The sequence below is a fragment of the Mustelus asterias genome, chromosome 24 (genome assembly GCF_964213995.1).
Source record: "Mustelus asterias chromosome 24, sMusAst1.hap1.1, whole genome shotgun sequence".
Lineage (NCBI taxonomy): Eukaryota > Metazoa > Chordata > Chondrichthyes > Carcharhiniformes > Triakidae > Mustelus > Mustelus asterias.
The window spans coordinates 8217238-8242686 of NC_135824.1; the positions used below are offsets into that span (position 1 = coordinate 8217238).

The following is a 25449-nucleotide window of genomic DNA, read 5'->3' on the forward strand; positions in this document are numbered from 1 at the left end:
CATTAGACCATAAGACGATGGAGCAGAATTAGGCCACTCGGCCCATCGAGTCTGTTCCGCCATCCAATCATGGCTGATATTTTTCTCATCCCCATTCTCCTGTCTTTTCCTCATGACTCCTCATCCCCTTATTAATCAAGAACCTATCTCTGTCTTAAAGACACTCAATGACCCGGCCTCCACAGCCTTCTGCGGCAAAGAGTTCCACAGATTCACCACTCCCTGGCTGAAGAAATTCCTCCTCATCTCTGTTCTAAAGGATTGTCCCTTTAGCCTGAGGTTGTGCCCTCTGGTTCTAGCTTTTCCTACCAGTGGAAACATCCTCTCCACGTCCACTCTATCCAGGCCTCGCATTATCCTGTAAGTTTCAATAAGATCCCCCCCTCATCCTTCTAAACTCCAACCAGTACAGACCCAGAGTACTCAATCGTTCCTGATACGACAAGCTCGTCATTCCAGGGATCATTCTTGTGAACCTCCTCTGGACCCTTTCCAAGGTCAGCACATCCTTCCTTAGATATGGAGACCAAAACGGTTCACAATACTCCAAATGAGGTCTGACCAGAGCCTTATACAGCCTCAGAAGTACATCCCTGCTCTTGTATTCTAGCCCTCTCGACATGAATGCTAACATTACATTTGCCTTCCGAACTGCCGACTGAACCTTCACGTTAACCTTAAGAGAATCTTGAACAATGACTCCCAAGTCCCTTTGTGTTTCTGATTTCCTAAGCATTTTCCCATTTAGAAAATAGTCTATGCCTCCATTCCTCCTTCCAAAGTTCATAAACTCACACTTTCCCACATTGTATTCCCTCTGTCACTTCTTTGCCTACTCTCCTAACCTTTCCAAGTCCTGCTGCAGCCCCTCGGATTCCTCAATACTACCTGTCCCTCGACATTAGATGGCTAATCACCACCTTCTCCAGGGCAATTAGGGATGGGTAATAAATGCTGGCCTTGCCAATGATGACCACATCCCAAATTAAGCAAATACGAATAAAGGGCTGTCCTCGTGCATTCCTAGGCCTTGAGGGGATGGAGAGTGAAGAAATAAGCACATTCAGACCTTCCCCCCCTTAATGGGAGTACGGGACAGCCTGTAGCCCATCTTCTCCGAATAGGTCACCCCAGGGAATAACCCTCAACTGAGGCAGTCTGGCACGTACAGGGTTCCTCCGAGACACTGCACTGGCCCAGAGATGAGAACCCAACATTGCATTTCAGAGGCAAGTTTGTGTTTTCGGGTATACAATGGTGGGGGTTAGGGTTCAAGGGGAGAAATACTGCCCGACTTTGCTTCCACTTTTGCTGAACAGAAAGGGAATCCAAAATGAGCAGAGAGAGGCGCTAATGATAATGTGACCAATGAACAACCAGGAGGAATGCCGGTCTCATCAGCACACTGTGAACACCACACATCTGGAGAGCTAATCTAGGCTTTGACAATATTGTAGCTGGTTAGCGATTTGACTTCATAATAACCCAGAAAAACAACCACAATTTTTATCAAATTGTTCAAGGTTAAAATTTTCCAGTTGACTTGAACTGCAACTGGAGAAACCTTTTAGCTGACAGGAAGATCCCTCTGGTTTGCATGTGGTTGGAACGTTGGTTAACCTCCCCCCTCCCAGGCATTAACACAAAAGTAGTTAAGGAACCAGCAGAGGAATGTGTGCAATTTAACACTTCCACCGTTCGGGCAAGACAATGCTCCTAAAATTACTATTTATTTATTCGTGGGATATAGGAGTCGCTGGCTGGCCAGCATTTATTGCCCATCCCTAGTTGCCTGAGGGCAGTTGAGAGTCAACCACATTGCTGTGGCTCTGGAGTCACATGTAGGTCAGACCAGGTAAGGATGGCAGATTCCCTTCCCTAAAAGGACATTAGTGACCCAGATGGGTTTTCCCGACAATCGACAACAGTTTCATGGTCATCAGTAGATTCCCAATTCCAGGTACTTTTTATTGAATTCCAATTCCACCATCTGCCGTGGCGGGATTCGAACCCTGGTCCACAGAACATTAGCCGAGTTTCTGGATTAATATCCAGCGATAATACCACTAGGCCATCGCCTCCCCAATATTGGGACCAAAATGGTCAGAAGATGTGGTCAAAATGGTCAAGAAATACTAACCGCTGAACAAAAGTTCACCAAGTGTGAGAATACCTGTTCTTAGCAAGCGAATTATTCTGCTTCTGCAACCCGATTACATTTATTTCACAAAAACTTTGTAGGTTTGGTGTTGATTCCACAATAAAACCAAAAGTAAAAATTGCTGGAGGAAACACAGCCTGTCCAGCAATCTTCGAAAAGTCAGCTTTATATACCCAATCTTTCCTCTGGAGACCAATGTACAGCCAGATAGCTTTATTATTAGAGTTTTGGAGCATTTGGAGTTTAGCTCCCTTTCATTTGTAAGATTAGATCTGTTATAGCTACTGAGGAGGCGGGGGAATATAATTTATACAAATATAACAGCTGCATAAGGATAATGAGATTTATTGGTAATGTCGGAGATGTCACACAGATTTAAAAAAATTAACACCTGTTCCGCACAATTCTGCCTCTTCAATTCCTGAACATTTTTTAAAGGGGAGATTTCCCTATTGATTAGGAAACTTTCAACCAGTGTACTCCTAAAATATGAAGGGGTTTAATTTTGTCTGATGGCACAATGGTTAATACAGCTACACATTGGGGTCACTAACCCATCTAATCACGGAATCTACGGCACGGAGACAGGCCCTTCGGCCCCAACTAGTCCATGCCGACCAAAAAGCCCATCTAAGCCAACCCAATTTGCCTGCATTTGGCCCATATCCCTCTAAACCTTTCCTATCCATGTATCTGTCCAAATGCTTTTTGAACGTTGACAATGTCCCTGCCTCAACCACTTCCTCGGGCAGCTCATTCCACACACGTACCACCCTCTGTAAAAAAGCTGCTCCTCAGGTTCCCATTAATTCGTTCCCCTCTTAACTTAAACCTATGCCCTCTAGTTCTCGATTCCCCAACCCTGGGAAAAAGACAGTGCTTTCAACCTCTCCATGCCCCCTCATGATCTTCTACAACTCCATTAGATCACCGCTCAGTCTCCTATGTGCCAAAGAAAAAAAATCTTAGCCTGTCCAATCTCTCCCTATAACTCAGTCCCTTGAGTCCTGGCAACATCCTTGTAAATCTAATGACTTTTACAATAGGCAAGCAAATTAACTGGGGCATTTACCCACCAGCATTAAACCCCCAACTGTTGAAGTAAAGCCTCAAACTACTTTACAGGCTAGGAACGAGTGCCGGTTTTCAATAATATAACATTACTGGATCAGATTTCTCTACTGCACCCCCAGGGTATTAACTCATAGAATCATTGAACTCAGAATCCCTACAGTGCAAGACAAGGCCAATCGGCCCATCGAGTCCACACCGGCTCTCGAAAAGCGCATCCCACCCAGGCCCCATCTCCATAACCCCATGTATTTATCCCGCTAATCCCACTAACTTGCAAGCCTTGGGACACGAAGGGGCAATTTAACATTGCCAATCCACCTAAGCTGCACATCTTTGGGCTTGGGCTGGGAGGAGGGGGGGGGGAGAAGAGAAAGAGAGAGAGAGAGAGAGAGAATCGGAAGGGGGAGGGTGGTGGAGGGAGGAAAGAATCGGACCACCCAGAGGAAACCTGCTCATCTTCTGGTGCTGTCCTTTCTGCCTGGCCCTAATGGGAAGTGAATGGTGCCAATGCAGATCAGGAGAACACTGGGGCACATTTTCACAGCAACAGAAGTTAATGAGGGAGGGAGCGGTTTAATCACAGAAATCTTATAAAAGTACCATCTTCCTCTTCTTCATCATCATCTAGCCCCTCTACGAATGCTTCAGTGTCCGAGTCCGGCGCTTCTTTGTCTTCACGGTCGTATCCATCTAGGTACGTCAGTTGTGGGAGAAACTTGAAAACATTTTCTCTGTAATCGTTTAGGTTTGTTACCTCGCAATTAAAAAGGTCTAAACTCCGCAGGCTATCCAACTTTTTCTGTGAATAAAGGCGGGAGACAAAAGGAAACACAAGAAAGAGTCAGGTTTGAATTTGGTTCAGAATGAGGGAAAAGCGACAGTTCAAATTCTCCAATCATTTAGTCTACCATCAATCACCGAACTTTGTTACTTTAGATGAATCCCATGAAGATTTTTTTCCAACTGCTTACATCACACAATCCCATACAAATAAAGAAAACTACAAAAAAAGAATAGGATACAGTTTTTTCCCCCATCCATGGGACCCTGGGCATCGCTGGCTGGGCCAGCATTTGTTGCCCATTTCTGGTTGCCCTTCTTCACAGGCCAGTTGGGAGTCAACCACATTGTTGTGGCTCTGGGGTCACATGTAGGCCAGACCAGGTAAGGACGGCAGATTTCCTTCCCTAAAGGACATTGGTGAACCAGATGGGTTTTTACGACAATCGAATTCCAGATGTTTTTTATTGAATTCAAATTCCACCATCTGCCGTGGTGGGATTTAAGCCCGGGGTCCCCAGAACATTAACTGAGTTTCCGGATTAATAGTCTAACGATAATACCACTAGGCCATCGCCTCCCCGTAATTTAAAAAGGAAAAACCTACACGTCTCCGAGGTCAATTAAATATCCTTTTCAAAGAGCCAGTACCAGAGCAAGTTGGCCAAACGTCCTACTTCTGTTCTATGATTCCAAAAATTAAGTTTTCATTTTCTTTACTCATTCATGGGATTCGGGCTCCAGCATTTGTTGCCCATCCATTATTGCCCCCTTGAACTGAGTTACTCGCTCAACCATTTCAGAGGGTAGTTAAGAGCCAACCACATTGCTGTGGGTCTGGAGTCATGTATAGGCCAGACCAGGTAAGGACAGCAGATTTCCTTCCCTAAAGGACATCAGTGAAACAGATGGGATTTCTTTTAAAACAACAATCGATGATGGCTTTGTGGTCACCATTACTGAGACTAGCTTTATATTACAGATGTATTAATTAAATTTAAATTCTACCAGCTGCCATGGTGGGATTTGAACCCATCTCCTCAGAGCACTACTCTGGGTTTCCGGGTTATTAATCCATGACGTCCCTACTACACCGCAGTCTCCCCATCTCGTGCTGGGTCATTCCCTCCATTGACTCATCTCTGAGCTGTACACTAGAGTCACCAAAGATACCAGGCTCCAGGAATATTGTGATGATACTGTGCCTTTAAATGTTTTTTAGTCATGTTTCTTGTGCAGGATCTGTTCTATGCACTTGGAGCCATTTTGTCTGGATCCAGCAGCACTGTGCTGTTACTGCAGCAGCATAATTGATCTTAATTGCTACCATGTTTGTTTTAATCCGAACTAATGCAGAGTTCTGTTGTTTTGTGTTTTCCCCTGGGATATTGCAGAGTAGGGGTTGATTGACAGGTAAGGTCATATGATAGGGTGCGGCTATGCTTTCACAGAGAAGGCAGTCTGCTTTTTGGTATCTTGAGAGAGGGGAATCTGCTAGGAAATAAATCTAAGATTCTGCACTTTGGGGGTGGAGGTTAAGTTGCTGCATGAGAATTAGAATTCAGGTGTCTATCTGGATCGCTATCCAATTGTGTCAAAAGGCTAGAAATCTGGCATCACATCAGCATATCAGGTGTTCTGTGTTTACTGGTTCTAAAGAAGGGATTTATGTCTAAGGGGGTACTGCTAAATTGGAATAATAGAGATAGCTAGCTGTTAAGAATTACATTTTGTCATGCTTAAGTATTTTAATTGGTAAAAGTTATCCTAATTCCTTTTGTTATATTCTGTGTTCTTAATTAATGTTTATTTTGATAAAAGCTTCCTCGTGGGTCACATGAATCATACCCAGAGTGAAACATCTTATGCTCGCTTTAATGTCAAAAATCAAACGTAAAAGTTAGGGTCCAGGCTAACTGCACAAAATACCCTGAAGTTTCTGATCTGCTCCTTAACAATATGGACAATAAGGACTTTAAATAGGTTCACTGAAAGCCAACTTTGCCGGGGGAACTGAATTAACACGGGAGCAGGAGTAGGCTTTGGAAGCAACGCGAGGTTAATAACTATAATGAATTATAAAGATCCCAAAACGTTCCCATTAATTTTGGAGGAATTGCATCCAACCAGTACCTTTGTGACCTACTCCCAATGGTACACATTCTAAGAGTCGGTTACTCAATTTTTTCTAAGATTTCATCTTCATTAAACAGTCTTAACAGTTTTGAACTATTGCTTTTTTCTACAAAATCAATATAGTTTAAAATAAAAAATCCCACCAGGTAAATGATAAATCAGAGAGAAATATCCAGAATTTAGCAGATGATGGAAGCGGAAATTTATCGAAGCGTGAGGGTTTAAGATTCTTCTGCACACCATTATTTATAGTTTTATCATTTCAGAGGTTAACCATGACTCGAGACTTCGCGCACAAGGGACTCACCAGAGGTTCTATTGTGCTGAGGTCTTTGATTTTGTTGCCGCTGAGGTTGAGATGCGTGAGGTTCGGACATTTTTCTGCCAACACTTCTAGTCCCCCTGAGATTCTGTTATCACTTAGTTCGAGCTGTATGTAAATACATTAAGCATTACAGCGTTAGCATGGATGTGAACTAGAAATCAGTATGGTTTTTAAATAACCTTTTTTTAAAAAAAGTTTATTTATTAGTCACAAGTGAGGCTTACATTAACACTGCAATGAAGTTACTGTGAAATTCCCCTAGTCGTCACGGGTCAATGCACCTAACCAGCACGTCTTTCAGACTGTGGGAGGAAACCGGAGCAAACCCACGCAGACATGGGGAGAACATGCAGACTCCACACAGACAGTGACCCAGGCTGGGAATCGAACCCAGACCCCTAGCGCTGCGAGATAGCAGTGCTAACCACTGCCACCGTGCTGACCCCCGGGAGGAAGAAAAGCACAGTAACAAGTCTCACAACAACCAGGTTCAAGTCCAACAGGTTTATTTGGCCACACTAGCTTTCGGAGCCTCCAGCTCCTTCTTCAGGTGAGTGCGCTTGAAGAAGGAGCTTGAGGCTCCGAAAGCTAGTGCTGCCAAATAAACCTGTTCGACTTGAACCTGGTGTTGTGAGACTTCTTATTGTGCTTACCCCAGTCCAACGCCGGTATCTCCACATCATGGCTACCGTAAGAAAAGCGACAGTACATCAAACCCATTCCATTTACAGTCCGTGTGTATGTATCCAAACATATGAATGAGGAGTAGGCCATTCGGCCCCTCAAACCTGCACCTATATTCAGTAAGATTGCTACTCTCATTGTGGCCTTAACTCCATATGCTACCTATTCCCAATAAGCTTCGACTCCCTCATTAGTCAAGAATCCATCTACCTCTGCCTTAAAAATATTCAATGAACCTACTTCCGTTACTCTCCAGGAAAGATTCACAACCCTCAGAGAAAATACTCCTTCTGACCTCTGTCTCAAAAGGGAAATCACTTATTTTTAAACTGTGTGCCCTGGTTCTAGTCTCTCCACCAAGGGGAAAGTCACCTTGTCAAGTCCCCTCAGTATCTTATACGCTTCAATAAGATCACTGCTCAATCTTCTCAGCTTCCTTGGACACAGGCCCAGCCTGTCCTACCTTTCCCTGCAAGGTAACACCTCCACCCCAGGAATCAGTCGTGAACCTTCTCTGAACTGCCTCAAACGCATTTATATTCAAACATGGACCCCCACCCAACCGACCCCCCTCCTCTCTGACAAACTGGGATCGCCGCAGGAGATCAGGTATTTCTCTGCCAAGCTTTTCTGGAGTAAATACCAAAGTTTTAATCCATCACCACTGGAGACAAGTTCCACACTAAGAGCGCTCGAGGAAGATTATCAAGTTTATGCCATCAGTCACGAACAGGAAAGAAATCAGATAGAACAACTTGGCAAGTTCTTCTTCGATACAAGATAATTAGGAAAACATTTGGAGGGGGTGGGGGGTGTGGTGGAACGTTACACCAACAGATAGAAGCTGTTATAAAGAAGTTACAAACACAATTATTGAGGTTCTGTGACCATTAGACTCAATCCAATATCATCCTTGGAATGCCAGATGCCTTTTAGCCTTACAGTGAGAGAAAGCAGAGCTCAAAATTAAGTGAAGAACCAGCATTGTTAAAATGTCAAATAAACAAGTGCTACCTTCATCAACAAATCTGTACACAAGACGTAGGAACAGAAGATGACCACCATTCGGCCCATCAAGTCTGCTTCACCATTCAATGGGATCATGAATGCTCTGATAATTTTCAACTTCTTTCCCGTCTTATCCCCACCACCCTCGATTCCCTTACTGATTAAAAAAAAATCAGTCGCTCACAGCCTTTAACATACTTAACGACCAAACTTCTACAAACCTCTGTGATAAACAATTCCAGATTCACTACCCTCAGAAGGGATTCCTCCTCACCTCGTCTTAAATGGGCAACCCCTTACTCTTGAGATTATGCCCTCTGGTCCTAAACTCTCCCACAAGGAAAAACAATCTCTCAGCATCAACCACATCATAGAATCCCTACAGTGCAGAAAGAGGTCATTCGGCCCATCGAGCCTGCACCGACAACAATCCCACCCAGGCCCTTTCCCCGTAACTTCACATATTTACCCTGCTAATCACTCTAACCTACGCATCCCAGGACACTAAGGGGCAATTTAGCGTGGCCAATCAACCTAACCCGCACACATCTTTGGAGTTTGGGAGGAAACCGGAGCACCCGGAGGAAACCCACGCAGACACGGGAAGAATGTGCAGACTCCACACAGACAGTGACCCAAGCCAGGAATCGAACCTGGTTCCCTGGCACTATGAGGCAGCAGTGCTAACCACTGTGCCACCCCAAATACAGGGATATGCACTGGGCAACTGCCCAAGAAGCTTCCTGTGTACGTGTCGGGCGCACTGACAAGTCAAATGGTCAGCTCTTGCCTCAGATTTCAGTCAAATTCCCCCGACATTATTTCACCCCAGAATCAAGCAGCTACTTCACCTGGCGATGCCGTCAAAAGCAGCCAGCAAGCTTACACTTACCTTCTTTAGCTTGCTTAACTTTGGTAGGTTCGCGACTGACAATAAGCCTACGTTGATCGTGCTAAGGAATTCCAATTCTTCAAACTCATCTGAGAGGCCCTCGATTTTGCCTTCATTTGAGCGACAGTTGTCGAGAACGAGTTCTTTCACCTAGAAAGACAGATGCAAAACAAACTCAACACAAATACTCTGGGAGAACAGGTTTTTGGATCGTTCACTGATGCTCACATAACACAGCACAGGAGGCCTCAGTACAAGGCAGCCGTTTTCAAACATGCGGGGGGGGTGGAAACTGGTCTTTTGCCTCCTCAAACACACGCTAGCAAGTCAGAGTTTGAGATGCTTTAGCTGGCCTTTGCTTGGCCTGGCACTCTAGGGCCTAATGTTCTTGGATATTCCAGTAATCATTTTAAAATGATTTGTTCAACCAACAGCTAACTATGGAGGGGAGGAAGAGACTAGTTTGAAACTGGCTTTGAGTTACAGGGGAGGTCTTGTGGCGCAGTGGGTTACTGTCCCTGCATCTGAGCCAAAAGCTCCGGGATCGAGTCCCACCCCAGGACTCGATGGCCAAGGAAGGGCGTGTTCGTAACGGTCGAACAGGTTGAGTGTCAACCTGCAAATCCTTCCAAAGGCTGCAAGAGTGGCAGAGACTCCTGGTCAGCCGTGTTTGATGTGGAGGGGCTGCCCCTCAAGCTATAAACCTCCAACGACAGGCTGGTTCTGAGAATTACAAACCAAGTCTGCCTTGGTGCACCACTAGGTGCAGGAAGAGAATTGGAATTTGAGTTACAGTATTGTACTAGTGACACCAGCCTAAATATAGCAGGGTCAAGTCACAGTACAGAAAAATAACTACTTCAATTAGCTGAATTTCCTTTCCCAATCCTTACATTTTTTAGTTGTCCCCCACAGAATCTTCTGTTTAAAATCACGGGAAAGGCACAATGCCTGGGCATGTTCCTTTTGCCTTCCGAGGTCTGGTCCTTGTAGATCAATACATGTAGTTTTTAAGCAAGAGGCACCCGGTGAACCCCAAATGATAATCTTAACTTGGTTACCACAATTCGAGACAGTTCAGCGAGTGCTGCCTGATCACAGAACCAGTGCAAGATGAAAAGCTTCGACAAGATGTATTTTCTCAGCAATACCCTGTAACATCAAGTGACTACCATGTCTAATTACGTTAGAGGAGTTTTGCATGTACATGCTAGTTGAGTAGTCAATACTCTGCCTTTGAACAGCCTGCATGCATGTAGAGAACAGCAGCAAGCTGGCACGGGTAGCTGTCCTACAATAGAGTTCAGCGGGTCCTATCCACGAGACTGAGTGCAGACTCAATGGGCCAAATGGTCTCTTTCTGCACTTTAGGGATTCCATACAGACCAAGCTGCATACAGATTTGAATTGTCACATGTATTACTATATTAGTATATAGTGAAAAATATTGTTTCTTGCACGCTATACAAAGCATACTGTTCATAGAAAAGGAAAGAAGAGTGCAGAATGTAGTGTTACAGTCATAGCTAGGGTGTAGAGAAAGATCAACTTAATGCAAGGTAAGTCCATTCAAAAGTCTGACAGCAGCAGGGAAGAAGCTGTTCTTGAGTCGGTTGGTATGTGACCTCAGACTTTTGTATCTTTTTCCTGACGGAAGAAAGTGGAAGAGAGAATGTCTGGGGTGCGTGGGGTCCTTAATTATGCTGGCTGCTTTTCTGAGGCAGCGGGAAGTGTTGATAGAGTTGACGGATGGGAGGCTGGTCTGAGTGATGGATTGGGTTGCATTCACGACTGTTTGTAGTTTCTTACGGTCTTAGGCAGAGCAGGAGCCACACCAAGCTGCGATATAACCAGAAAGAATGCTTTCTGTGGTGCATCTGTAGAAGTTGGTTGCTCCTGCCCAGAAATGCATTCGGTAACAATTTGCTAACTTCCCTCAACGGAAGAAGAAACCACCGCAGAGAAAGCAGGACTTGTAAATTTATACACACAGAAACTTGAAGCATTATTTGCCCTTCAAACGTGGTGGATGGTAGCTAACAGTGCCACTAATGAAATAAGTTGAACCAATCTTCGATGAACTCTAGTCAATCAAGGGAAAGGGATATCACTGATTCCCCGTATCCCGATTAAAATAGGATTGCTGCAATATCAGGGTCTAACTGGTTGCAAAGATTTTTGTAAAAAGCTCTTCACATTCAATGGGCCTGAAAGCCACGAAGATATCAGATTGGTCCTTCCGACAGGCCCTCAGTTGTGGTATCACACCTCGGAGCTCCGGATCTCAAATCCTCTCACCAGATCCCACCTGGGGGCTGGAATACTCAGCATCAAGAAGGTCCACAAGACAATTCTTCCTTCAAAAAAACTTCCTTCAGCTTCTAAAAGTGTTGAGTCAGGGAGGGAGGGGAGAGAAACTGTGCCAATTTCTGATGCAGATCCCATTTAGCATCAACTCTTTGATTATATTCAATATAAAACTCTCCCTCCTAGAAACTTGTTCCTGTGCTATATACAAAGCCAGGTGACTCTCGTCTTAGCCCATGGGTCTTCCATGTGCGCGCACCTTATTCATTGCAGAAACTCCAAAGTTGTGTGGGTTAGGTTGATTGGCTATGCTAAATTGCAGGATGAGTGTCCCCAGGATGGGAGGATCAGCAGGGTAAATGCATGGGGTTACGGGGGTAGAGTCTGGGTGGGATTGTTGTTGGTGCAGGCTCGATGGGCTGAATGGCCTTCTGCGCTGTAGGAGTTCTACGATTCTAAGTGTTAGTGACAAGAAAGAGGAGCAAGCACTGCAATTAGAGAAGCCAACACAAGGTTGGCCGAATGGCCTCTCTCCACACCACAAGGGCTCTACAAGATCATAGAATCATAGAAACCTTACAGTGCAGAAGGAGGCCATTCGGCCCATCGAGTCTGCACCGACCGCAATCCCACCCAGGCCCTACCCCCACATATTTTACCTGCTAATCCCACTAACCTACGCATCTCAGGGACAATTTTTAACCTGGCCAATCAACCTAACCCGCACATCTTTGGACTGTGGGAGGAAACCGGAGCACCCGGAGGAAACCCACGCAGACACGAGGAGAATGTGCAAACTCCACACAGACAGTGACCCGAGCCGGGAATCGAACCCAGGACCCTGGAGCTGTGAAGCAGCAGTGCTAACCACTGTGCTACCGTGCCGATAGAACTAAGTTGGATTCTAGAGCAATAAATGCTGGCCATGCCAGTATATCCCAAAACCAAAGAAAAGACAACACATCATGTCAGTGTCTCTTCAACTATGCAACCTTGACTATTGATCCTTAGCCTGACATTTTGAAATACTGTAGTTTCAGGAGTATATTTGTTGATGAATTGCACTTTGGAGTACTGTACTTCAAATGGAAATAAAACAGTTCAGATGTTCTGGACATTTGCCTTTTTTTGTGAGGTTCAGATCTCGCTGTTCAGGGAGGGCACCTAGTGAAAGTCTTCCCTATCGATGGATAAATGGCATAGTGGTAATGTCACTGGACTAGTAATTCAGATGCCTAACCTAAAGCTCTGGGGACACTGATTCAAATCCCACCATGGAACTTAAATTCAATAAATAAACCTGGAATTGAAAGTCACGCTCAATAATGGTGCCATGAAACTATCATTGATTGTGAAAATCCACCTGGCTCCCCTATAGGGAAGAAAATCTGCCATCCTTACCTGGTCTGGCCTACATGTGACCCCACAGCAATGTGGTTGACTCTTAATTGCCCTCTGACAAACCACTCAGTTCACGGGCAATTAGAGATGGACAACAATTGCTGGCCCAGCCAACAACACCCACATCCCATGGAAGAATAAAGGCAAAGGTAGGTGCCCTCCCTGAACAGCGAGATCTGAACCTCACAAAAAAAGGCAAATGTCCAGAACATCTGAACTGTTTTATTTCCATTTGAAGTACAGTACTCCAAAGTGCAATTCATCAACAAATATACTCCTGAAACTACAGTATTTCAAAATGTCAGGCCAAGGATCAATAGTCAAGGTTGCATAGTTGAAGAGACACTGACATGATGTGTTGTCTTTTCTTTGGTCTTGGGATATACTGGCATGGCCAGCATTTATTGCTCTAGAATCCAACTTAGTTCTATCGGGACCTGGAGAAACGCTGCCAAACTTCCCTTGGGAGATCTCTGGGTGGGACCTGCACGGATGGCCACAATTCAGAGGAAAAGCTTAAAACAGTACAAATAACTTATTTCTTAATTCCGGTAAGCTGAAGAATTTTTACCTTTGCCAAATTTCCTCAAGTAAAATGGCGTTTGCTGTAATCATTCCAATTCTTGGCTGTCTTCTGTAAACAAAGGCTCTTTTACTGGGCGGTTCCCCAATGGGTTTGGTAGTGGAACATCACATGGGATTCAGTCACAAATTGCATTGAGGGGATACTTGGGAAAGGCAACCGAGCTCATGCAAAGAATTCTTTTTAAATTAATTTGTGGGACATGGGTGTCACTGGCTGGGCCAGCATTTATTGCCCGTCCCTAGTTGCCCAAAGGCAGTTGAGAGTCAACCACATTGCTGTGGCTCTGGAGTCACATGTAGACCAGACCAGGTAAGGACGGCAGATTTCCTTCCCTAAAGGACATTAGTGAACCAGATGAAATGAACTGATCCTAGTTCTCTAACCTGTTAAGGAGCTAAACACAAATTGCTGTCCAAGGTAGCCAAACCCAAAACCAGCAAAAAGGTCCAATCTCACTGGGCCATTCGATGAGGCTGGCATTAATATCAATAAAGGGATGTAGAAAGTTCCTACCAGGAGTGTACCAAACACTGAGGACATCATAAGACAGGAAACATTTAACATACTCTCCAAAAAGATCTTTTTTTGGCTGAATATCGACAAGGCAGTTCCTTGACCATAGTTTTGGCGCTTTGCTGTATAACAGGCACTTGGGCATCAAGTCAGCATATTTGGATGTTTCAATATGAGCGCACGTGAGTATTCTACAAATAGGAGCAGGAATCACTTTTATTACTGAATTCTTGAGACATTATCGGCAAAATCCCCAACTTTGTAACCAGCACTGGTAGCTATTATCTGGACAATCCTTTTCCCAATTCTCTTACACAATTCTCTTTTGGATTTGGTAGTTGAAGCCATACCCTCCTAGGAAAATAAAGTGGAGCTCGAGAACTCTTTGTAATAGGACAAGCTCAATAGAAATGGTCCTGAAACGATCGAGGAAAAGAAAACTACTCATCATCTCTCCATGGCTCAAAGCATTTTACAGCCAGAAATTTAGTGTAGAAAACAGCTGCCAATTTGCAAGCTTCCCCCAAAGGCAGCAAGGTGATAATGATCAGATAATCGGAGAGTATAATTGATGCTGCTCAAGGATTGGCTAGGACAGCAGAAATAACTCTTTGCTCCATGGAATAGTGCCCTGGGACCTTGCACATCTATCCGAGGGGGCAAAACTGGACCTTGGCTTAAAAGCTCATCCAAAAAGACAGCACCTTCAACAGTGAGGCACTTCTTCTGTACTGCACTGGAGTGCCAGATGTTAGTGGAACTTGACCCCGCAATCTTCCGACTCCCGAGGAGACAGTGCTATCCAGAGGTCCGGCTGATACCTGGAAGTTGTGTTTTATAAAAGCCTCGAAGAACTAGAAATCATACAATACTGGACAATCATGATAGCGATTGAGGTTCAAAACAAAATGCCAAAGATCCTGAAGCCAGATACCAGGGCAAGCCAGCCCTGAAGATTATCTCAAGTCTAAAATCAAACAGCTGGATTTCAGGTCAGAAATACACACGAACCAATTGAGGCACAAATACTGGTAAAGGAGCAAAACTAAAATGTTATCTTTCCTCGAGGACAATCCAGCAGAATATGATGTGGGAAGTGGTGATCGAGAGAGAACACGTTGACACAAGCACCAGTCAATTTTATGGAAAGTTATGAAGTAGCAACCTTGAACTCAGGGACCATGGAACTCCTCCTGAATGTATTATAAAATGAACGTGCCCTTGGCATTCCTGCCTTTAGAGGATAAGAACACAGCAAACACTTCCTCAGACCGCTCCATCATTCAATAAGCTGAGCTTCTCCATAAACTGCTCCTTCCCACCTGATCCTCAAAATCCCTTTCCAGAAGCAATCCCAACCTCGGGTTTTGAACATTCCCAAAAACTGCGCAACCACGACAAAGATTCACGACTCTCGGTGAAGAAATTTCTTCAATCCTAAGGCCGGGGTCAGCCCATTAGCCTGAGCCTATGATCCCTGACTCTAGGCTCTTCAGCTACAGCAGCTTCAAAATTCTACACCTTCCAACAAGGCCACATATCATTCTCCTCAACTCCAGGGAACATAGACCCATTCTACTCAACATTCAGCAAGCTGCCTTGCGTGAGAGCTGTAACGTCAAATGTAATTGCTTGGAATGGAATGAACAAAAACATATTTGGTATACTTCACTTCACTCACACTGCAGCTTACAAGCAATGCTCGAAGCTCAAGGTTACATAGGAATGAACTAATTATGGAGCCTTAGGGCCACAACAAGAATCCCCAAACTGCAAAGGCACCTCCTGCCTTTAGAATCACAGCTGAAGTTACCTTCTCATCCCCGCTTTCCCAATAACCCCAACTCAATCATGCTTCAAAACCAACACCAGAGTGCAAAGAGACAAATGTGTGAACAGGCCACAGAGTAGGATTTAAACCCAGAGTAACACTAGTTGATCCTGAACAGATCTAGTTAATGTTGAAGGATTGTGGAACTATCGCACAGGGCAGCCTGCTGAGCTGTGGCGTGGCTTAGCTTTTTAAAATAAAAACACACTCAGCCAGAAGTCCACCTCCCGTGCATTGTGCTGCATGCCTTACAGCAGATGTTTTACTCAGGTTGATCCCAGAGATCCTCCTCAATGCAAGTCCTTCAAACAGTCTTTTTTCACCAGACTGAAAGCCATGATCTGACCAAGGTTAAACTGCCAACAATCCTCCAATTGCCATCACCCCACCCTGGTTAAAAATTCCTACTATTCCGACTGGATCAGCAGCAACAGAATTCGACGCTGCAGATGGAACACACTGCCATTAACCAAAGAACATTACAACACAGGAACAGGCCCTTCGGCCCTCCAAGCCTGCACCGTCTGACTAAAACCCCCTCCCCTTCCGAGGACCATTTCCCTTTATTCCCATCCTATTTATGTATTTGGCAAAACGCCCCTTAAAAGTCACTATCGCATCTGCTTCCACTCCCTCCCCCGGCAGATCACTTGAAGCAAAAAAAAAGACCACACCCCCAGTTTGTGCTTAGAGGACGGCACGGTGGTACAGTGGTTAGCACTGCCGCCTCACAGCACCAGGGACCCAGGTTTGATTCCGGCCTTGGGTCAGTGTGTGTGTGGAGTTTGCACGTTCTCCCAGTTTGTGTGTGGGTTTCCTCCGGGTGCTCCGATTTCCTCCTACACTCCAGACATGCAGACATTAGGTGAACTGGCCATGCTAAATTGCCCCTTGGTGTCCAAATGGTTAGGTACATTGACCCGAACAGGCGCCAGACTTGGCGACTAGGGGAATTTCACAGTAACTTCAATGCAGTGTTAATGTAAGCCTTACTTGTGTGACTAATTGATAAAGAAATTTTTTTAAATGTGTAAACTAGGCGGATTAGCCATGGTGAACAGTCAAAGGGGCTAAACATGGGCATAAGGGGCACCAAATTGTTGGTTGCTAAAGGCTATAAATAGGTCAAGAGTCAACCTGTTTGACTGTGTTATGAACGCACTTTCCTTGGCCATCAAGTCCTGGGGTGGGACCTGAACTTGGAGGTTCTGACTCAGAGGCAGGGGTGCTAACCTCTGCACCACAAGACCTCCTCACACAGAACAGTGAGGAGGTCTCGTGACGCAGTGGGCAAGCATCCCTGCCTCTGAGTCAGAACCTCCAAGTTCAGGTCCCACCCCAGGACTTGGATGGCCAAGGAAACTGCGTTCATAACACAATCAAACAGGTTGATTGTCAACCTGAAAATCCTTCCAAACACGCCAACGGCTGGCAGAGAGAGTGGAAGAGACTCCTAGTCAGCCTCATTTCATGCGGAGTAGCACCCCTCATGCCATAAGCCCCTGGCAACAGATTAGTGACCAGGAAGAACCTCGCAAAGTCTGCATTGCGCTCCACTAGGTGTAGGAATAGAGAGAGAAAAAAACTCAACAGGACATGAAATGAATTAGATATTTACCTGGCATAATATAACCAATATTCAAAACACCCGTTATAAAATTGTTCAACAGCTAAAGGTTCATATTAAAGTCAAGGGGTGTAATGTAGCTGTTTAATCATTCCTATTTGCAATCTGTACATAGAAACATGTCACAGTCCAATGTGTGATGAAATACATGAAATGATCAGCAATGCACACAAACACCCCTTTGTAATTGAGGCACTTGCCTCGACAGCCAGTTTTGGGAAAATTGGCCGGTTTCCCTCAAGGAACGGTCTATCGGAAAGAGGCTACAGTGAAAGAGATGTCGATACAAAGCAGACTTTACAAGTTTCCCTTCCATCGGAAGGGAAGGTCACAGAACCAGATCTCAGCAAGAACCACCATCACCTTTGGAAAGGAGAAAGCCGGGAACGGTGGCATTGCTGCCTCACAGCGCCAGGGACCCGGGTGACTGTCTGTGTGGAGTTTACACGTTCTCCCCGTGTCTGCGTGGGTTTCCTCCGGGTGCTCCGGTTTCTTCTCACAGTCCAAAGATGTGCGGGTTAGGTGGATTGGCTATGCTAAATTGACCCTGGTGTCAGGGGATTAGAAGGGTAAATACGTGGGGTTATGGGGATATGGCCTGGGAGGGATTGTGGTCGGTGCAGACTCGATGAGTCAAATGACCGTCTTCTGCACCGTAGGGATTCTATGATTCCCACAGAACCAGGCTTCAGCAAGAACCACCATCACCTTTGGAAAGGAGAAAGCCGGAACAATTCACACAAATTCAGGGAGTTGCACAAAACCATCAGGGAGGTTTCCATGCTATATATCACTGACTCTGTTGTTAATAATTTCAAGTTGGTGTACACAGGTATTTTCTCCCGAGCAGGATAACCACTTGTTTCTGGGAGTTCAATACCTTGCAGAATTTGTCACCCACATAGCCGATCGTAGCTTTGGCTCAGATCATCAGTAGGACAGTGAACATTAGTATCAGCCAGCAGAAGAGGCAAAGGACAGTGTCTACACCATTCTCGATCCGCAATCCGCCTGAGGTCGCACTGGGTTTTGTCCCCAAGCTTTTGCACCACAATCTTTGCCAGATTCTCTCTCCCCACCCACCTCTTGCAGACATTGGGGCAGCACGGTGGCATAGTAGTTAGCATTGCTACCTCACAGTGCCAGGGGCCCAGGTTCAATTCCGGCCTCGGGTCACCGTCTGTGTGCAGCTTGCACATTCTCCCCGTGTCTGCGTGGGTTTCCTCCCACAGTCCAAGGATGTGCAGGTCAAGTTGATAGGCCACGGCAGATTGACCCTAGTGTCAGGGGATTAGCAAGGTAAATATGTGGGGTTATGGGAATAGGACCTGGGTGGGATTGTGGTCGCTGCAGACTCGATGGGCCTAATGGCCTCCTTCTGCACTGTAGGGATTCTATCCTTATCATGGTACATTCTTGCAGGGTTCCTAATAGCCCAGGGCCACACCACTAGTTACTAATTATCTTCAGAGTATTCTGAGAGAGCTGGATGGGTATTCAACTGTGGATGGCATCACAAGCCAAGCCTCATTCAATGCCCCGCCTCCCAACCCTTGAGTTCTAGTGCAGAAGCAGTAACTAATGCAACACCTTCATTCCAGCCTCATCTATCCCGAGGTTGACATGACTTCATGTTGCAAACTGCACCATTGGGGTGGCCCTCTTCAAACAAATCTTGTATAATTTCTGCCCGATTTTAATGCAGATCCAGGAGAAATGTTAGCACAACTTTTATCATTTTTATGAGCCGGTATCTCAAATCATCCACTTTCAGGTCAGATATAGAGGATGAGGAGTTAGAACCCAGCCTAAGTGGCGACAGGGTCTGATAGCCTCTCAATTTTAAAATTTCTCATTATGTATTTAACCTCTGCACCTTTCTGGGCTCTACAACCAAAACTTTTATATTCCTCAATTTTTGGCCTCTACGCATCGCTGATGATTTGAACCATTCCACCGCTAACGGCTCAGTCCCTACCTGGGTCCTGAATTCCACAACTCCCTCCATAAACCTCTAACTCTCTCTCCCTTAAGGAGGCTTCTCAACCTTTTGGCTAAGATCAAGCGTCAGATCAAGCCCAAGGTGTCTTATCTTGTTTGCCTCTCTTGCGGGGATCTGAATTGGATTCAGTTGGATTTTGAATTTGGAGCAAACAAGGAATGGGTTTGGGTTTGTCCGGAGCACTGGCTTTGTAACTTTAAGGATAGAGTTAAAAAAAAGAGGCTCCTTAATACCTAGCCCTTCTGATACCACCTCACATGGCCTATTGTTTGATCATTTGCATCTCATTTTTCTTATTAGTCAGGCCTGGGAATTTGAAAAGGGCTGTTCAGATAGCTCATTGGTGGATAAATCCTAATTAGAAACATAGAAAATAGGTACAGGAGGAGGCCATTCAGCCCTTCGAGCCTGCACCACCATTCTATATGATCACGGCTGATCATGCACTTTCAGTATCTCACTCCCGCTTTCTCTCCATACCCCTTGATCCCTTGAGCCACAAGGACCACGTTCAGCTCCCTCTTGAACATATCTAATGAACTGGCCCCAACAGCTTTCTGTGGTAGAGAATTCCACAGGTTCACAACTCACCGAGTGAAGTTCTTCCTCATCTTAGTCCTGAATGGCTTACCCCTTATTCTTAGACTCGGACCCCTAGTTATGCATTTCCCCAACATCGGGAACATTCTTCACTCATCTAGCCTGTCCAGTCCCATCAGGATTTTATATGTTTCTTTGAGATCCCTTCTCATTCTTCTAAATTCCAGTGAGTACAAGCCCAGTCGATCCAGTCTCTCTTCATATGTCAGTCCTGCCATTCCAGGAATCAGTCTGGTGAACCTTCGCTGGACTCCCTCAATAACAAGAATGTCCTTCCTCAGACTAGGAGACCAAAACTGCGCACAATACTCGAGGTGTGGCCTCACCAAGGCCCTGTAGAACTGCAGCAAGACACCTTATCTTTACTCCTAAACACAAATATAAAGAACACCACTATCTATCTGTTCAGTATGAGCATAAGACGCACAAATAAAGAGCAAGTATTGATTCGTGCTGACACGTGGCCTCCAAGGCTCCATGTACTAAAATATTCAGCGCAATAAAAGCTCTTTCTGTCCTACCACAGTCCCAAAGTGAATTTTCCACACCAGCAAATCTTGTGGCCAGTGTACAGAATTATCAACTGAAACTGCAAGTTTGGAGCCATTGACCTAAATCTTCTAGAAGGCGGCGAGACAATGTCTTTGCGTGGAATCCTGCAGGCAGTGGAAAATTCCATTACGTCTGTGTTCAGTGGGATCCAAAACCCTCGGGAACCCGCTCCAGATCACAGCAACTGGAATTTACAGATGGCTCAAGTACTCTCAAGCCTGGAATTGCTTTCCAGGTTGACAGACTGTCATTGGGAACACTTGACTTCACTGCAGTTCTTCACAAATTGAGCACTCCCACGGCAATCACATCTTTGACCAGGTGCGGGATAAAGTTCCCCATCTTCCTTCAGGAGTGAGCTTTAGTCTCCTACTCAAACGGAGAGGAAAATGAAAACCTTTGCAACCTTTCACTACGTGTGGAGATGCCGGCGTTGGACTGGGGTAAACACAGCAAGAGTTTTAACAACACCAGGTTAAAGTCCAACAGGTTTATTTGGTAGCAAATGCCATTAGCTTTCGGAGCGCTGCTCCTTTGTCAGATGGAGTGGATATCTCACCTGACGAAGGAGCAGCGCTCCGAAAGCTAATGGCATTTGCTACCAAATAAACCTGTTGGACTTTAACCTGTTGTTAAAACTCTTACTAACTTTCACTACCTCAGGGCTCCCCAAAGTGCTTTTACAGCCAATGAAGTACTTCAGAGATTAGTCACTGTTGTAATGGAGGAATGGCAGCAGCCATTTGGTGCACAGCAAGCTCCCACAAACAGCAATGACCCAGTAACCTATTTTTAGGTGTTGGTTGAGGGATCGATATTGATCAAGACTGGGTGGAACTACCCACCTCTTCTCCAGACAGTATGGTGGGACCGAGACAGGAAAGGAGACTCTTTCACATTGTATATTCTGACAGTGCAGCACCGGCAATGCCAAACCCGATTGTGTGCTCATAACCATTGAACTCAAGAGGCTACCACTAACCTTAAACCAATCACCTTTCCCCTTCCCACAAACCCATCCTTTTATCAAAGCAAAATACCGCAGATGCTGGAATCTGAAACGAAAACAGAAAACACTGGAAAATCTCAGCAGATCTGATAGCATCTCAGAATCCCTACAGTGCAGGAGGAGGCCATTCAGCCCATTGAGTCTGCATTGACCACAATCCCACCCAGGCCCCATTCCCATAACCCCACATATTTAGCCTGCTAATCTCCTTGACACTAGAGTCAATTTAGCATCATCAATCAACCTAACCCGCACATCTGCACGGTGATACAGTGGTGAGCACTGCTGCCTCACAGCACCAGGGACTCAGATTCAATTCCAGCCTCCGGGTGCTCCGGTTTCCTCCCACAGTCCGAAGATGTGTGGGTTAGTTGGATTGGCCATCCTAAGTTGACCCAAGTGTCAGGGGAATAGTTAGGCAAATATGTGGGGTTACGGGAATAGGGCCTGGATGGGATTGTTGTCGGTGCAGGCTCGATGGGCCAAATGGCCTCCTTCTGCACTGTAGGGATTCTATGATCTTTGGACTGTGGGAGGAAACCAGAGCACCCGGAGGGAACCCACGCAGACACAGGGAGAACGTGCAGACTACACACACCACACACACAGTGACCCAAGGCCAGAAGTGAACCCGGGTCCCTGCGCTGTGAGGCAGCAGTGCTAACCACTGTGCCACCTGGGATAGAGCCAATGTCAAGTCAGGATGAACCGGACTCAAACCGTTGGCTCTATTCTCTCTCCACAGATGCTGTCAGATTTTCCAGCATTTCCTGTTTTTGGAGCCATCCTTTCAGGTCTACAAACCCACACTGCAAACCTCCCAGATAGGAACCCTTCCAGAGCATGAAAGGCTGGGATTCAAGTTTGGAAAAAGTGTGTTAACAATTCTACACCACATCACTGCTGTGAATTGTACTGTAAAATTATGAACAATGTAATCACCAGTTTCCACACATCATTGAAGTGTTCAATATGGGCACCAAAAATCTAACATGAGAAAGGACAATAGAAGTTCACACATGAACCGTACTTGATTGATCAACGAAATCGTGCTTCCAGTCTGAAACAAAAACCCCAACAACCCTCAAATCAAAAACACCGGGCATTTCATTCAGCTTCTCGAATTCTTCCCCCGCAGGGGATGATGCCAAGCACCCTCCTGCCTCACTCAAGGAAGCACTGCTTCACTCGCTGGGAGATCTTGAAAGCTAGTGTGGATACCACAGCTGCTCAAGCACTGCGTCAAAGACCGCAGCAATCCTGTCTCAACACCGATCACCTACACACAAACACTTTCACACCAGAGACCGTGGTCAGCATGGTTTCCTCCTCCCAAACCCAGAGCTAATCCCTGGCAAAGCCAGCCAACCCAGGAAGCAAGTTTAGGATCTACCTGCTTCGCCGCACAGTAAGCCGTGTGTTATCCAACTCTCTGCCGAGGGCGGCGTGGTGGCACAGTGGTTAGCACTGCTGCCTCACAGCGCCAGGTTCAATTCCTGGCTTGGGTCACTGTCTGTGTGGAGTTTGCACATTCTCTCCGTGTCTGCGCGAGTTTCCTCCAGGTGCTCCGGTTTCCTCCCACAGCCCAAAGATGTGCAGGTTCGGTGGATTGGGCATGTTAAACTGTTCCTTAGTATCGGGGGATTAGCTAGTGTAAACGCATGTGGTTATGGGGATAGGGCGGGATTGTGGTCGGTGCAGATTCAATGGGCCAAATGGCCTCCTTCTGCACTGTTAATTCTATGATTCTGTGAGTCAAACACTCCCTCTGGTCGAGTCAAACACTTGATGCTCCCCTATTATGAATGTTAAGGTTACCAATCGAAGAAATTACCAAGTTTTTGGGACCCGTACCTGTATACTGCATAATATGTTTTAATGTACTGAAGATTAAAAGTGAAAAGAATAATGTTATTTCCAGAGTACTTGCAGATTAGTGCACGCTACAACAATAATGCTATATTCCATCAGTAAATAACTCTCCATTAACCAGCACCACCCAGTCGCTGTGCATGCAAGATAATAAAGATTTCACTGCATGTGTTGACACAGGATAGGGTTTGGAGGAGGCTCTAACACTAGCACAGACCAGTTGGGACAAATGGCCTATTTCTGCTAAATTCCGTGTAATTTGCTGGGAGGACCGAGTTTCGGACCTGATAAGCCACCTGAGCTAATCGACCAAGGTTCAGTTGTCAAAAAAGCCACTAAAAAACTCAAGAGGCACAAAACATTAGCATGAGAAAAAACCTTGATGGCCTGGATTAATTTATCTGCCAATGCAATGTATTTGAATAGAGGGGAGTGTACAGAGAATTCAACAGTTAACTACAAAAGCAATTCTACTGGTTCCAAGACTGCACTAGTCAGCGCAGACCGGATAAACAAATGACTTTACAAAACAAATTGACAACAGTCCACGCTTGGGTGAAACTTTTAAAATCTCCAAGCCAATACCCAAATGTGGCGTTCAATCTTTTCTGCCACATTTACAGGTTGCAGATTTTAATTCAGTTCCTTGAATTTGACTGACGGAGGAATCGGTTTCATATTCAAAATGATTGAGCGACTGGGAAAACTTCTGAGGCTGTATAAGGCTCTGGTCAGACCCCATTTGGAGTACTGTGAGCAGTTTTGGGTCCCAGTATCTAAGCAAGGATGCGCTGGCTTTGGAAAGAGTCCAGAGGAGGTTCACAAGAATGATCCCTGGAACGAAGAGCTTGTCGTATGAAGAGCGCTTGAGGACTCTGGGTCTGTACTCGTTGGGAGTGTAGAAGGATGAGGGGGGATCTTATTGAAACTTACAGGATATTGCGAGGCCTGGATAGAGTGGACGTGGAGAGAATGTGTCCACTAGTAGGAAAAAGCTAGAACCAGTGGGTACAACCTCAGACTAAAGGGACAATCCTTTAAAACAGAGATGAGGAGGAATTTCTTCAGCCACAGAGTGGCCGCAGAAGGCTGTGGAGGCCAGGTCATTGAATGTCTTTAAGACCGAGATAGATATGTTCTTGATTAATAAGGGGATCAGGGGTTATGGGGAAAAAAGCAGGAGAAGGGGGATGAGGAAAATATCAGCCATGATTGAATGGTGGAGCAGACTCGATGGGCCGAGTGGCCTAATTCTGCTCCTATGTCTTATGGTCTAAAATGTTCATATTTTCATGGTTTTGTCAGACTACAGTTTTGCAAAGCCTGTATTTCCAATACGGTGATGCAGGAAGCTGTTCATTAGCTCCAAGCCACAAGCACCACTTCTTCCACAATCTCCAGAACTCCCTGTTCCGACAACTACACATGGAACGTATCAAAGAAGTGAAATCCTAAATCATTTTGAATCACGAGTGAAATAAAACAGTGCAGTGTTTGGCAACTTTACATTCGGAGAACAAGATCCCTGCCTGAAGCCTTCCGACCAGGGAGGAGGCAGCAACGTAGGGGTGAAGACTTGTGGAGTTCAGCATAGTAAATAAATGATCAGAACACCAGCTTTATTGAAGCCAAATATTCCAGAGGCCATTTTCTCACCAGGTTCTCTACAATAGAGCCATTGAGGTTGACAGCATGGAAACAGGCCCTTCGGTCCAACCTGTCCATGCCGCCCTTTTCGTTTTAGCCACTAAGCTAGTCTCAATTGCCTGCGTTTTGCCCATATCCCTCTATACCCATCTTACCCATGTAACCGTCTAAATGCTTTTTAAAAGACAAAATTGTACCCGCCTCTACTACCACCTCTGGCAGCTTGATCCAGACACTCACCACCCTGTCCGTGAAACAATTGCCCCTCTGGACCCTTTTGTATCTCTCCCTTCTCACCTTAAACATCTGCCATGTAATTTCAGACTCCCCAACCCAACTTCCTGCTATGTCCCTGGGCTGTGGCACATGTCCAAGACTCCCCAAATATTTAGAAAAAGGACTCTTGAATTTGATTTGATTTATTATTGTCACATATATCAGG

At 45.5% G+C, this 25449-nt stretch overlaps 1 protein-coding gene across 2 annotated transcripts in view; it reads right to left on the minus strand.

Annotated features, from left to right (window-relative positions):
* anp32a (acidic (leucine-rich) nuclear phosphoprotein 32 family, member A) overlaps positions 1-25449 on the minus strand; it is a 49411-nt gene that overhangs the window by 11330 nt on the left and 12632 nt on the right. For both annotated transcript variants that reach the window (XR_013500759.1, XM_078241252.1), the window contains exons 2-4: positions 9061-9210; positions 6459-6581; positions 3836-4034 (exon numbers count right to left, since the gene is read on the minus strand). Coding sequence is in view for 1 of the 2 variants with exons in the window: in XM_078241252.1 (XP_078097378.1) it covers positions 3836-4034; positions 6459-6581; positions 9061-9210 (472 nt within the window). In the remaining variant the exon portion in view is untranslated. The remainder of the gene's footprint in view (positions 1-3835; positions 4035-6458; positions 6582-9060; positions 9211-25449) is intronic.